At 57.4% G+C, this 13,802-nt stretch overlaps 1 protein-coding gene across 1 annotated transcript in view; it reads right to left on the bottom strand.

The window, feature by feature from the left end:
- Nucleotides 1-13,802, bottom strand: part of S6kII (Ribosomal protein S6 kinase II) — a gene marked incomplete in the record, with an annotated part of 223,434 nt that overhangs the window by 86,341 nt on the left and 123,291 nt on the right. Inside the window, 2 exon segments of the mRNA XM_037225913.1 lie at nucleotides 4,691-4,929; nucleotides 6,010-6,168. Of these exon segments, the coding sequence (XP_037081808.1) occupies nucleotides 4,691-4,929; nucleotides 6,010-6,168 (398 nt within the window).

Here is a 13,802-nt window from a genome sequence, read left to right as displayed (position 1 = left end):
CGGGACTAACGACTCTCCCCAGAGGACCACCGCAGGACTGACCACTCTCCCCAGAGGACCACCGTGGGACTGACCACTCTGCCCGGAGGACCACCACCGGGACTGACCACTCTCCCCAGAGGACCACCACCGGGACTAACGACTCTCCCCAGAGGACCACCGCAGGACCGACCACTCTCCCCGGAGGACCACCACCGGGACTAACCACTCTCCCCAGAGGACCACCACCGGGACTAACCACTCTCCCCAGAGGACCACCGCAGGACTGACCACTCTCTCCAGAGGACCACCGTGGGACTGACCACTTTCCAGAGGACCACCGCAGGACTGACCACTCTCCCCAGAGGACCACCGCAGGACTGACCACTCTCCCCAGAGGACCACCGCAGGACTGACCACTCTCCCCAGAAGACCACCGTGGGACTGACCACTCTGCCCGGAGGACCGGCGCGCGCGCGCGGCCGCGTGACGGCGCTCCCCGTCCTGATCCGCGGTCACCCGGCTGGGCGTGCGCCGCATCACACCGAGTCATGGCGCGTTCAACCCAGCGTCTCCATTCGCCCCAAGCGTGCCGCGCCGACCGACTACACCTGAGCAGAGGCCCAACCGGTGGTAGCGTCGCTCACCACCGACGGCTACACCGGAGCGGAGGCCCCACCGGTGGTAGCGTCGTTCATCACCGACGGCTACACCGGAGCGGAAGCCCCACCGGTGGCGGCGTCGCTCACCGCCGACGGCTACACCGGAGCGGAGGCCCCACCGGTGGCGGCGTCGCTCACCGCCGACGGCTACACTGGAGCGGAGGCCCCACCGGTGGCGGCGTCTCTCGCCGCCACCGGCGACAGCGGAGGTCGCAGATCACCCTCAGAGTGCGGCACTGCCGCTCGAGCCCCGCAGCCAGCAGCGAGCGGACCCGGCCGACGACGGCGCCACAGCGGACGGCCGCACGACGGCCCCGGCGGCGTCATTCGCATCTGACCGTGTTCCAACACGGAGCACGCACACTAGGCTGCCGCGCGCCACCTGCAGTGTGAAGCCGCGGGTATAGACAGCGCGCGCGATGCTGAGGTCGCTGGCACGCTACCTGCCGACGGGCGACAACAGCAAACCCAAAAGGTCATGACCGCGCTTTTGACCCAGACATGAGGGCCGTCCGAACACGGGCTTGGCATATTCTAGACCCACATGGGCGGTTTCAAAGACCACACCACGTTCGCCACTCACAGTCATCTCAGGCGCCACCACGTCCACCAGCTGGCATGCGTGCTGGCTGGTAGTGTGACCCCCTCCCCCCCTCCCCACACACATCTACAGCGCTGCCGTAGCAGATAAGCGTGGCTGAGGACCCGCCACTCTGAAACTCCGTCCCCACTGGGCGTGCGGGCACACGATTTTCCCACGCCAGCTCGACAAGAAGAGGGCACAACGGCGGCCAAGCGGCTGGGGAGCATCGCAGAAACAACAACAAACATAAACAAAGGCGAAGCAGCTGGGGATCTTCGCTGAAAAAATTAAACAAAGACGAGGCGGCTGGGAATCCTCGCGGAAAAAAATGAATGAAAGACGGGACTAGGGTCATTATCAGGTCAGCTTCGCGGTCATCGCCGCGTCACCATGATTTAGCAAGCCATCAGGAGAACGACCACCATCGCTTTCCATGCCGTGCACGCTATTTCGAACAGCCACCAACCGTGCTGTATGTCACGCTCGGTGGCGACCCCTGTCATTCCTCTCCGTTGGCAAATGAACGCTCTGAGGTCTCGGGGCATGACGTATGGCGTCCGTCGCGTACGTGTCGAGACGCGCCGGCTTTTTGTGCTTCGAAGGGTAAGCGGCTACACGGATGATGCGGCCAGGAATTTCGAATGACTGGGGCCGGCTCATCGACACGTACGACCAGTGCTGCTTGCAATGTTCTGCTTTTTCGCTGCAGACGCGGCGGCATCAGGTCGGGATGAGAGGGGGGGGGGAGGGGGGGATGACGTGCAGCCAGTTTAAACATGCATGGCGGCGAAGGCAACGGACGCTTGCTTGGAGCTACGCCTGTTCCTCATCAAGAGACTCGATCTCTCCTTAGTCAGACCTGCGATTACCTCTACAGGTCTTCGCTGCGAACTACACGCGCACCTAAAACGACAAGCGACGTTGCCACACTAGTCCCACTAGCGTTCAATACCACGTCATGTGCTGTAATTCCGCAAACACACCGAATCTATAAACGTGAGTTTCGCCTATTGCATGGCACGTTAAGGTATTCATCGTTGCCCTGTAATCGGAGCAAACTGGGGGTGATATTGGGAACAATGGAATGCCTCGAAGATGAGCAGCGAGCGCGTAATGTAGATCTGATCACAGCGCTGTCGCCATGTTATGTTGCCATGTTGGAGCGCAGTCATTTCTGTTCTTTGTTATAAAAAGGAACACGGACGCACCATATACACATTTTATGGAGCGTAAGCGGATGCAGTGGCCATATTAGCAGCCAGGGGCCATGACGCAACCGGGATTCGAACCCGGGACCTCACGTGGGAGCCGAACGCGCCAACCAGGCGGCCATCGCCTACGCCCCCTCAATGCCTCAAGTTATGTGTTATAATCGTTGGTTATGTTCGTGCAACATTTTTACATTTATTAACTCCTTTTGCTGATTATGCGAACACTCCCCCACCCATTACGTACAACAATCAATACATACATATGATGCCGACCACGAAACGATCGGGAAACACTGGCAGCGACGCTGCGAAGCAGCACGGCCTCAAGCGGTTCCCACTCGTAAATACAACTTTGCCAACGACGGGGTATTGGTGCGGTTATAAATAGCCTTACGCGCCGTCCCTAAATGACATTCAACACCGCTTACCCGCGTACTATTTGTGTGCTTTGCTAACGATTCAATTCTTATTCACAGTTGGGCGACAGCGCACCAGCATTACATCACGCATACATAATGCGAACGCCACTCAGAGTCCAGTCCAAATTGGAGCGCGTTGTCAGGCCCAAATCGGAACGCGGCCCGGCGACAGGCGACTCCGACAACGGCACCGAGCGGGGGCCCTCCAGGCGACTCCACAGCGGCGCCGAGCGGCGACTCCGACAGTGGCGCCGAGCGGGGACTCCGTAGCAAACAGCGGCGTCGAGCGGGGACTCCCCAGCAAACAGCGGCGCCGAGCGGGGACTCCCCAGCAAACAGCGGCGCCGAGCGGGGACTCCCTAGCAAACAGCGGCGCCGAGCGGCGGGCTTCCTAGCAAACAGCGGCGCCGAGCGGGGGCTCCCCAGCAAAAAGCGGGCGTCAAGAGTCACTTCGGGAATGGAGAGGCCGCCGCGAGCAACCGATGCCGGCTGTGGCCAGACCCCTCCCCCTCCCCCCCCCCTCGGCTGTGCGGTTCGACATTCAGATCGGATCGCCGGCCGACCAAGTAGACGGCGGAGGACCGGCGGCGAGGGGTGGCCAGACCACACCTCGACCCGCCCTGACCCGCCAGCCGGCTGGGGAGACGGCGGAGGACCGGCGGCGAGATGTGGCCAGAGCACACCTCGACCCGTCCTGACCCGCCAGCCGGCTGGAGAGACGGCGGAGGACCGGCGGCGAGGGGTGGCCAGGCCACACCTCGACCCGCCCTGACCCGCCAGCCGGCCGGGGAGACGGCGGAGGACCGGCGGCGAGATGTGGCCAGAGCACACCTCGACCCGTCCTGACCCGCCAGCCGGCTGGGGAGACGGCGGAGGACCGGCGGCGAGATGTGGCCAGAGCACACCTCGACTCGTCCTGACCCGCCAGCCGGCTGGAGAGACGGCGGAGGACCGGCGGCGAGGGGTGGCCAGGCCACACCTCGACCCGCCCTGACCCGCCAGCCGGCCGGGGAGACGGCGGAGGACCGGCGGCGAGGGGTGGCCAGGCCACACCTCGACCCGTCCTGACCCGCCGGCCGACCGAGCGAGCCTCCTCCGGCCCCAGAGACATTGGTGGCCACCGGTCGTGCGAGGGAGGAACTGACTCGTGCAGTGCGAAACCGAGCAAGACCGGCAGCCGCGGTTGTGTCGTTTCAGCATTATGGCACGTCCGCTTAGTGTCCCAGAGTAGTAAGGGCCGCCATGCAAAAGCGTGCCCAGAGACAAAATGCGGGGGCGACGCCGACCACAGTAGCTGCTCTGGACAACGCCACGCCCAGAGATTCATGAAAAGCTCACGGTCCAAACTACGACACCAATGTTCAAACTTTTGGACACTAGGGGATCCTAACTCCCGGCGAGCAGTAACTCCTAGGGTCCCAGGTAACGTGGTAAAATTCACTCCGGAAAATGCAAACCTGAAAACTGGTCAGAAAACATGTCTAGAACCACATGAAAGCTGGGTGATTTCAAGTTTGGTCCGCAGACCCGTATTTAATTAGGAGTTAACTTCAATGCTTAAACATTAATTGCGGGAGAAGCATGACCGTATGCCTACATTTACATACATAGGCATACATGCGCAACAAGGTTCAATTTCTAGGACTGCATATTGAATTGAGAGCGATCCCAAGTTGATTAAAACAAAAACCCATGCCATTCAGGTTGTTTTGGGACAAAGCTCATCAAGTTTTCGAAAGTTTGAAACGTACGTCAAATTCGGGCCGTTGCGCTGGTGGTTGCCCCGCCCTCGTGCGACTGCAGCCGCTCGGGTCGGCCTCGGCGTCGGCCACTTACCCGGAGAGCATGGTGAACAGCAGCACGCCCAGAGCCCAGACGTCGCACGAGGCGTCGTAGCCCTGTCGCTTCAGCACCTCAGGCGCCACGAACGAGGCCGTGTAGCAGGGCGTCATCAGCAGGCCGTTGGACGTGCGCAGCTGCTTGGAGAAGCCGAAGTCGACAATGCGCAGCGACTCGGGCCGGCAGCTGCGGCTGGCGTACAGCAGGTTGGACGGCTTAAGGTCCCGGTGAACCACCTGGCGGCCGGGAGGGGGGCTCAGCTCACCGGACCAGGCGGCGCACGGCGGCGGACGGCGGCCCTCCCAGGCGGGTACAGCCACCGGTGCGACTGTTACGTCACCGGCGTTGCACGGCGCCGCGCCCTCCCCGCAGGCTGCGCTTCTCAGCGGTTATTTACGGCGCCCGCCACCGCCATCAGGCTGTCCGTATAGCGTGCTTTCGCAGTTCGTAAATGTCAACCGGCGCAGCGCAGCAGGTGAGATCAATAGCGCAGCAGGCCGTGCCACATCACGCCCGCCAGACTTCGGCGCAGCAGGTGAGATCAATAGCGCAGCAGGCCGTGCCACATCACACCCGCCAGACTTCGGCGCAGCAGGTGAGATCAATAGCGCAGCAGGCCGTGCCACATCACGCTCGCCAGACTTCGGCGCAGCAGGTGAGATCAATAGCGCAGCAGGCCGCGCCACATCACGCCCGCCAGACCTCGGCGCAGCAGGTGAGATCAATAGCGCAGCAGGCCGCGCCACATCACGCCCGCCAGACTTCGGCGCAGCAGGTGAGATCAATAGCGTAGCAGGCCGTGCCACATCACGCCCGCCAGACTTCGGCGCAGCAGGTGAGATCAATAGCGCAGCAGGCCGTGCCACATTACGCCCGCCACACTTCGGCGCAGCAGGTGAGATCAATAGCGTAGCAGGCCGTGCCACATCCCGCCCGCCACACTTCGGCGCAGCAGGTGAGATCAATAGCGCAGCAGGCCGCGCCACATCACGCCCGCCAGACTTCGGCGCAGCAGGTGAGATCAAAAGCGTAGCAGGCCGTGCCACATCACGCCCGCCACACTTCGGCGCAGCAGGTGAGATCAACAGCGCAGCAGGTGAGATCAATAGCGCAGCAGGCCGCGCCACATCACGCCGCCAGACTCCGGCGCAGCACCGCTGAGCGGCGGCGGCGGAGAGCACGCGGACGGACGCAGCGGTTCATCATCAGCAAAACAAAGTCAAACACTGGTGGCAAAGCCGCCGGTGCATGTGGCCTCCTGTGCCACTGACTGCGTCTCTCCACCCCAGCTAGCGGCAGCGGCGCTGTATGCTGACCCCGCTGTTGTGAAGGTACTGGACGGTGCTGGCCACCACGTGGAAGATGGCAGCCGCCTCGCGCTCCGACAGGTAGCGCTGGCGCAGCAGCTTGTCGAGCAGCTCGCCGCCCTGCAGCAGCTCCGTCACCAGGTATATGCTGCGCTCGTCCTCGTACACCTGCGGCGAGAGAGCCGGTGGTCAGCTCGACACATCATCGGGTATACACGCCTCCGGCACCAGGTACATACTGAACGCGGGTATATGCGCCTCCGGCACCAGGCACACACTGAACGCGGGTATACGCGCCCCCGGCTACAGGTACACACTGAACGCTGGTATACGCGCCTCCGGCACCAGGTACAAACTGAACGCGGGCGCACGCGCCTCCGGCACCAGGTACATACTGAACGCGGGTATATGCGCTTCCGGCACCAGACACACAATGAACGCGGGTATACGCGTCCCCGGCTACAGGTACACACCGAATGCGGGTATGCATGCCTCCGGCCCCAGGTACACACTGAACGCAGGTATATGCGCCTCCGGCACCAGGCACACACTGAACGCGGGTATACGCACCTCCGGCGCCAGTTACACTGCACACCGGTATACGCGCCTCCGGCATCAAGTATACAGTGCACGCGGGTAAACGCGCCTCCAGCACCAGGCGCACCTTCGGCAACAGGTATACACTGCACACAGGTACACATGGGTATACGCGGGTATACACCGCGCTCGCACTTCGCCTTTGTGTACACTATTTCGAGCGTTGCACACACAAAGACGAAGCCAGTCAGGAGCTTCGTGCTTCGGAAACGCGAAGCCAAAGTCAAACCGCAATCAGTTCAAAACCACGAGGCCGGAGCCGAAGCCAAATTTACTGCACAATACTGTTGTGCGCAGCCAAAATAATTTTTGCGTCTGCTTCAACTGTGTGGAAACAGAACAATACCAGGGGTTTTGCTGAGTGATTCGGACACTGTGTTTAAAGGAAGCGTTGCACATTTATATGGGGTTCTGAATTTAAAAAGTCATCTTGAAAACCTTTGCTGCTGTTAACAATCCTGTCCTTAAGACATAAAGCCCCTCTAGTTTCTGAGCCACAAGCCCGCGAAAATGGGGAAAGGCATATGTTCAAATTCTGCCATTTCATAAGTTATACGGCGATCAAGGCCAAAAAAACCATAGTCGAGACGTTCACATCTGGCGTTCGCCCCACGATTTCCAGATATAACAGCCGTACGTCAATTGGCTCTCAATCAATGATGTGCGGGGTACGATAACGTCATGAAACCATGACACATGGAGGACCGTATTCACTAAACAAAAAATGTGCTGTCTAAAGCGGCCCTCTCAGCTTAAGAAGTATACTAATAGTTATAAGTGAGCTTGTTTCATAATATCTCATGTTCCCTTCTATATCTTCACATGTCAGGCATTCCCTTTACAGATGACATCAAATATGGCAACCATTACGGATGACAAATTTTCTGATAATTTCCGTGTCTACAGTATGAGTACTTACATCTGCACACAACGTCTCGGACATTTAGTGTCCCGGCCGCAGTCAAGTATCAATAATTCCTGAGAGGGGCTAGGCTTTCAGCGATGCATGAGTCGCAGCTTTGAAAAGTTGTGTGGTATCATGGGATAGCGGAACGGTCAAGACTGCTTTTGCGAAGTAGAACTGCAACTGCAGTGAAAACGTGACAAAGCCGAAGCAGTTCGAGTTTACATGGAGCCGAGGCCAGAGCCATGTCCCAAAACTCTTTCGACGCCGAAGGCAACTGTTACGAAGACGCACGTAACCTACGCCAGAGCGAACGCCAACCGTCTAAAAAGCACGGGGGCAAAGCCAAAGACATTCGTCGCAAGTGATTCAAGGCCGAAGCTAAATTGCAACCACCGGCGGAAAATCACGAAGTCGAAGCTAAAGCCGACTTTGTCGCCATGCCTGGCTCGTGCTCATGCCATTTATGACGCACCCCGGCACGATCAGTCGGGATACACGGCTACGGAGTCAGTGACAATGCTGGCGTCCCAGCAGTAATTCAGAAGTCCTTCTACAGCTTACTCAAAACCAAGCGTCATAAGCAGCGTGGCTTTTCATGAGACACCATTGCGATGCCCTTTCTGAAACGATTTCGTAACAAATCTGACCCCAGCTAACGCTCCAGCCTACCGAATTCTTCCTATGTCTCGACTGCATTGCATTCCAATCGCACAAGCACAGGCGGGCACTGAGTGCAGGTTCTCAGGATGCACCGCGGCGGCCGAACATCGCTCAGCGGCCCAGCCCGATGGAACTGAACGACCGTTTTAGCACCGGGAACCGGCCTGGAGCGCCATGCTGGCGTGTTGGCGCAGGGAGGTTAGGGGAAGGAAAGAGGAGGAGGGCGGGGGGGGGGCGGGCGGTAGCGGTGGGTAGGTAGGTAGGTAGGGTAGGTAGGTAGGTAGGTAGGTAGGTAGGTAGGTAGGTAGGTAGGTAGGTAGGTAGGTAGGTAGGTAGGTAGGTAGGTAGGTAGGTAGGTAGGTAGGTAGGTAGGTAGGTAGGTAGGTAGGTAGGTAGGTAGGTAGGTAGGTAGGTAGGTAGGTAGGTAGGTAGGTAGGTAGGTAGGTAGGTAGGTAGGTAGGTAGGTAGGTAGGTAGGTAGGTAGGTAGGTAGGTAGGTAGGTAGGTAGGTAGGTAGGTAGGTAGGTAGGTAGGTAGGTAGGTAGGTAGGTAGGTAGGTAGGTAGGTAGGTAGGTAGGTAGGTAGGTAGGGTAGGTAGGTAGGTAGGTAGGTAGGTAGGTAGGTAGGTAGGTAGGTAGGTAGGTAGGTAGGTAGGTAGGTAGGTAGGTAGGTAGGTAGGTAGGTAGGTAGGTAGGTAGGTAGGTAGGTAGGTAGGTAGGTAGGTAGGTAGGTAGGTAGGTAGGTAGGTAGGTAGGTAGGTAGGTAGGTAGGTTAGGTAGGTAGGTAGGTAGGTAGGTAGGTAGGTAGGTAGGTAGGTAGGTAGGTAGGTAGGTAGGTAGGTAGGTAGGTAGGTAGGTAGGTAGGTAGGTAGGTAGGTAGGTAGGTAGGTAGGTAGGTAGGCGGTAGTATCACATTACGCATGGGCGCGCGCTACCTGGTAAGTTTCCGCGGTAGAAACATCCGACCTGTTTTTAGCTTTAGAACTCTTAACGCGTTTTGCAAAACTAACATAAAACCTCAATCAGCTTACCCTTAATTTCCATATATCAAGGCATACCGGTGAAAGTTATCGGAGAAAAACGAGCGGACAGGGGGTTTGACACCGACAGTAGATCCCACCATTTGGCAACCTCCGTCTGGAAAATGCTGAGATGCTGCTCAGCAAGGCCATCACTGCCGCGTTTCGGTTGCCGTGGTTACGTTTCAGCCCAAGCTGGGCGCGGCTTAGCCCATGCCGGACATCGGCATTCGGCCGCAAATAGTCCCTCTACAAAGTGCGGCAGCCCCGCCCAATGCTGTCTTTACAGCCGCGCCGTCGGGAATCGAACGCGGGCCAGATCACCGTCTTCCCACCGGCACCGCTTCCAGGGGGCTACCAAATCCAATTTGGCGGCGAAAAGTTACGCCGATGGGCCGGAGTGAAGCGAAGTTGCAGCTCATTCTCGAGAGGCGCGCCCGGCGGCCGGCGGCCGGCGGCGCCGGCTGTCCGCCTGTGCCGTCCGGCCGACCACGGGGGTGGACCCCGCACCCACCCAGTGCGCGGTCCACACCCGCCCCACGTCAGCCAATAGCCGGCGCATTATCCCAATAGCGGCCCGAATGAGAGGGGCCAGGCGCGACCGACTTATTCGGGGCTGGCTGAAAGCGCTGGAGCGCGGCGCCCGCGTCGCCGCCGTTTATCGGCGCCCACACCACTAGCCGGTAGCAAAGGCGACAGGCCGCCGGCCGCTGGGGCCACGGCGAGCTCGATTTTCGGTCAAGTCGAGAATTTCCCCCGCACTGTGCATGGGGAATCCCTGATACAATGGCGAACGTGCAACAATGGATGGGCGCGCACATACGGCCGGGAAACACGCCCCATTCAGAGGCACTTCGGTCCTGCTTGAGTGATCCTGCCGGTACTGATGCTTCCGCGGTTACCAGACTGGTGCTGGACCCATTCTGGTTACCCAACTGGTACTGGACACGCTCTGGTTACCCAAATCGTGCTGAAAAGGCACAGGTGATCCCACTGGATCAGCTCAGGTGAGCCCCTGGTGCTGGATAGGATGCGATCCTCAGAACTGGAAACCCGCACGTCACTCTTCTGTTAGTGGAACTGGCCAGCAACAGGCCGAAGGAGACCAGCTCACCAGCTAACGCCAGTCTTTAGTAACGACAGCTCTACATGCGCATTTCGTTTACGTAGTTTATTTTGAAGGTCATCAAAGGCTGACATCCAATTACAGATTGGGTCATATAAACGAATGTAAAAGTAATATACACTTTTTGGTACCTTTGTAGCCACGGAGACGCCTTACCGCGGACCTGACATGCAATCCCGCGGATGGGAATCATCAAGTAGATGACACTAAAATCGACACAAATTGTCTTACCAATGAGCTGATCATGTTCATCTTACGGCAATTTAACACGAGCACTGAAAGGTCTCGGATAACTACTCGTCCTGGCTGGAAGGGCAGGAGGGGGAGGGGGGAGGGGGCAAATCACGCCCCTGAGCTATCCACGAATCATCATAAAGGAAGGGTGGCAAACCTCACCCTGTGTGTGGTCATCATTAGGATTCATACTGTGTAAAACAGTTACCACCCCAGGCTGATATCTTCTGGGTCAAATGAGGTCAAACGTGTCAACCTGGCTGGCCAGCCGAATGGGTGAGCGGCCGCACACTGGACACACTGACTATTTTAGGCATCGTAAAAGAGAACCCAAGCTCAAGGTGTAGGTTGGTAATGTAAGGAACTATGCTAGCTAAAAATACCTGGCTCTAGGTCAGCATCCTCAAGACCAAACGACACAGGCATGACAACCAGGTTTGCTGGCCGGGCAGCAGGGCGGCGGGGCGACGGCTTCCTCGACTATTTAGGGAACCGGAAGAGGCAGAGTATCACAGTTGTCTTCCCCCACCCCCCACGGGGTGCCGGTGGTAAATAATTATGCTGGGAGAGCAAAGGAGAACTATGTTAGGAGAGAAAATGATAACTATCTTAGGATAATCTTGACTGGCTGTCCATGTGAGCGCGCAACTCGGCACACTACAATAGTTACTTTGCCGATATATGATTGAACAAAACCACGGACTATTTCCTTTGTCTCTGCTTTGAATAACGTACTGGGAATAATTAGGGAACAGATAGCATAGTGTGCCAATATGGCCATTCACTAGAGAGGTATTCTCGAAAACTAGGGCAGGGGCGGGTTCCCAATGCGCGTGCTAAAGAGCTTAGCTCACTGATGCAGCATTCAAGTGCCAATTCACACAGAAGAGTGCTCCGAAATTGGCTAGCGAGGGGTCTGAGCGCTTTGGCCGGCGATACACATGGATTCCGATCCATTTACGTCTGCACTGGTTGCCAGCAGCGCAATGACAACAAAAAAGCGCAGCTATTTTGGGTGAGTGGTAAGGTGAGTATATCAGTAGGCAGATGATATCACAGCGACAGTCAGTTCCATTCTCGGTCACGTCCGGACTTTTCCTAGAAGTGTGCAAGGGCAAGGCCTGACCGGCACGCCTCAATAACGAATATCCATCTGGGCCGCACTACTGCGGATGAATTTGGCGCTCCATGACCAGACTTGCGGCAAGACATCAAGAGAATCGCCACGTGTCTTTGCAGACATGCTACGTGGAAGAGGCGCCATGAACCCGAAGGCTATCGCTGCAGGCACAGAACGCTCCCCGAGCCAGCTGCCGGTGACGTCAGCGGCAGCGGGCGGCCGGCACGTGCCACCCGTGGGCCGCCCCCGCTCCGCCGGACACGGCCGGCGCGCCAGAATCACGCAGCCACCCTCACTCATCGGGAGTGGTTTTCCTTGCTCGCCGGGCGTGAGCCCCCATCCGCCCGAAATAACTCAATCCGGCGATGTTTCCAACTCCCCTGCGAGCGAGCGGCGCGCCCCGGACCCGAAATCGGCCCAGGTGACGGTGGCGGACAGTGAACATCTGGCGAAGGTAGACCAAAGTAAGACCATGCCCGTCCAGAAAGAGAGCGGTCCTCTGCCAAACTGTTCTGGTTCTGAGCGGTCCTGAGCGGTTCTGAGACGACGGAACCGCACCGGTCCGTGCCGAATCGGACCCAGGGACGAGTGGAGCACCACATGCCAACAAGCCGGTCGGTTCATGGCTGCGGAGTGCTGAAGGCCCGGATGCGGACTGGTCAATGTCCTGATACGGAGCCGAGCCAGACTCGGGCATGCGGAGGGCGGCCGGCCGCCGGTCATTGTCGGGCCTTCACGGCGGCGTCCGCCGTCCGCAGCGACCGGCAGCAGCAACACGGCGCAGTGTTTTCGGAAAGGGAGGCCCGGCTTGGGAGATTGGGCTAAATCGAGGAATGCTGGCTTTGAGAATTTACGGAGCTCGTGATTGTTTCCACGTTGATCCAAGAGGAAAAAAGCGAGCGGGCACAGAAAATAACAGGAGCAATGACTTCAGGAAAAGCGTAAAACCGTTGCTTGACTTTTCCCACACAACGTGCTTAAAGAAGTCAGCATGTTCATAGACTACTGTTTAACACAGAAAACATAATTTCCCCCATTAGTTGCAAAGTAAAAAGCCCAGTGGCGAGGGCGCCGGTTTCGTAAAAATGAGATCTATGGAAAGCATCTTCCCGTTGCGATACGCTCCTAAAGAGACTTTCAGCTTGAATTATACGTGTTCAAGCACCCACAGTCACTATACAACTTTTCAGACACGACAGACCACAGCGAAAGACAAGCACCTTCTGACGGCCGAAACATTACCGACCGCGAACCGGAACACGATTGTTGTTGTCTGTTGGAGTTTTGGGGCGCGTCGACTACTGTGGTCATTTTGCGCCCAAACCGGAACATGAAATTACACATTTATCAACGCTACAGCAGTATTTACGAACATGATGAGACCAGTGCTACATAGCAGTGCTACAGCACAGTGCTTATCAATTGTCGTTATTACCCAATCATCAAAGTCATTGAGGCGCCTTGCGCGGCGAATGATGGTGAGGCGACCTCGACCGTGGCAGCCGTCACTCACAATGATGTACAAATTGCTAAAAGCTTAGCTGGTGGGACCGGTGCGCTTTTAGCAAACCGTACAAATGGGTAATCAAATTTGCGTAATCAACGAACGCGTAGGAAGTTCACATCCTAAGGGAGCTGAACCGGATAAATTCCAATGTTGTAGCAATAGCGCACTGCTGCCCAAATGGCAATTGTTTGAAACCTGGCTGGCGTAAGTTGGATCCGGCCTAGAAACCGCATTTGACGAGATGCCTGAGTAACAATGACTAATAGATTTGCAGCATAGCGTCACCATACAATTGCAGGAAGCCGGAGGTATTCTGTGTGGATAGTGGTCGCAGTCAACTGGGTTGTACGCCCGTGTAGTTTTCAAGGCGCAACCTGCTTCAGCTCAGACTGAACGCCTGACATTCAAGATTTGTTCGCGAGAAAGGTGGCACTGCCCACTTTCCGGTCGGTTACTGGCGCACGTCTGGGCCGGATTGTTCTGGGATAAGTTGGCGATCTGTAGTCGCTACATGAGCAGCAAGCAGGTACACCGTGCAGCTGATATTATACCTTCTCATCTGATTGCTGAGGTTGCTGAGGTTGCTGAGGTTGCTGAGGTTGCTGAGATAAGAAAATCCGTAGGAGTGCCCGCG

The sequence above is a fragment of the Pollicipes pollicipes genome, unplaced genomic scaffold (assembly GCF_011947565.3).
Source record: "Pollicipes pollicipes isolate AB1234 unplaced genomic scaffold, Ppol_2.1 Scaffold_5724;HRSCAF=6776_pilon_pilon_pilon, whole genome shotgun sequence".
NCBI lineage: Eukaryota > Metazoa > Arthropoda > Thecostraca > Pollicipedomorpha > Pollicipedidae > Pollicipes > Pollicipes pollicipes.
The sequence above is the reverse complement of the archived record's forward strand: the minus strand, read 5'-3'. Positions and strand labels throughout refer to the sequence as shown.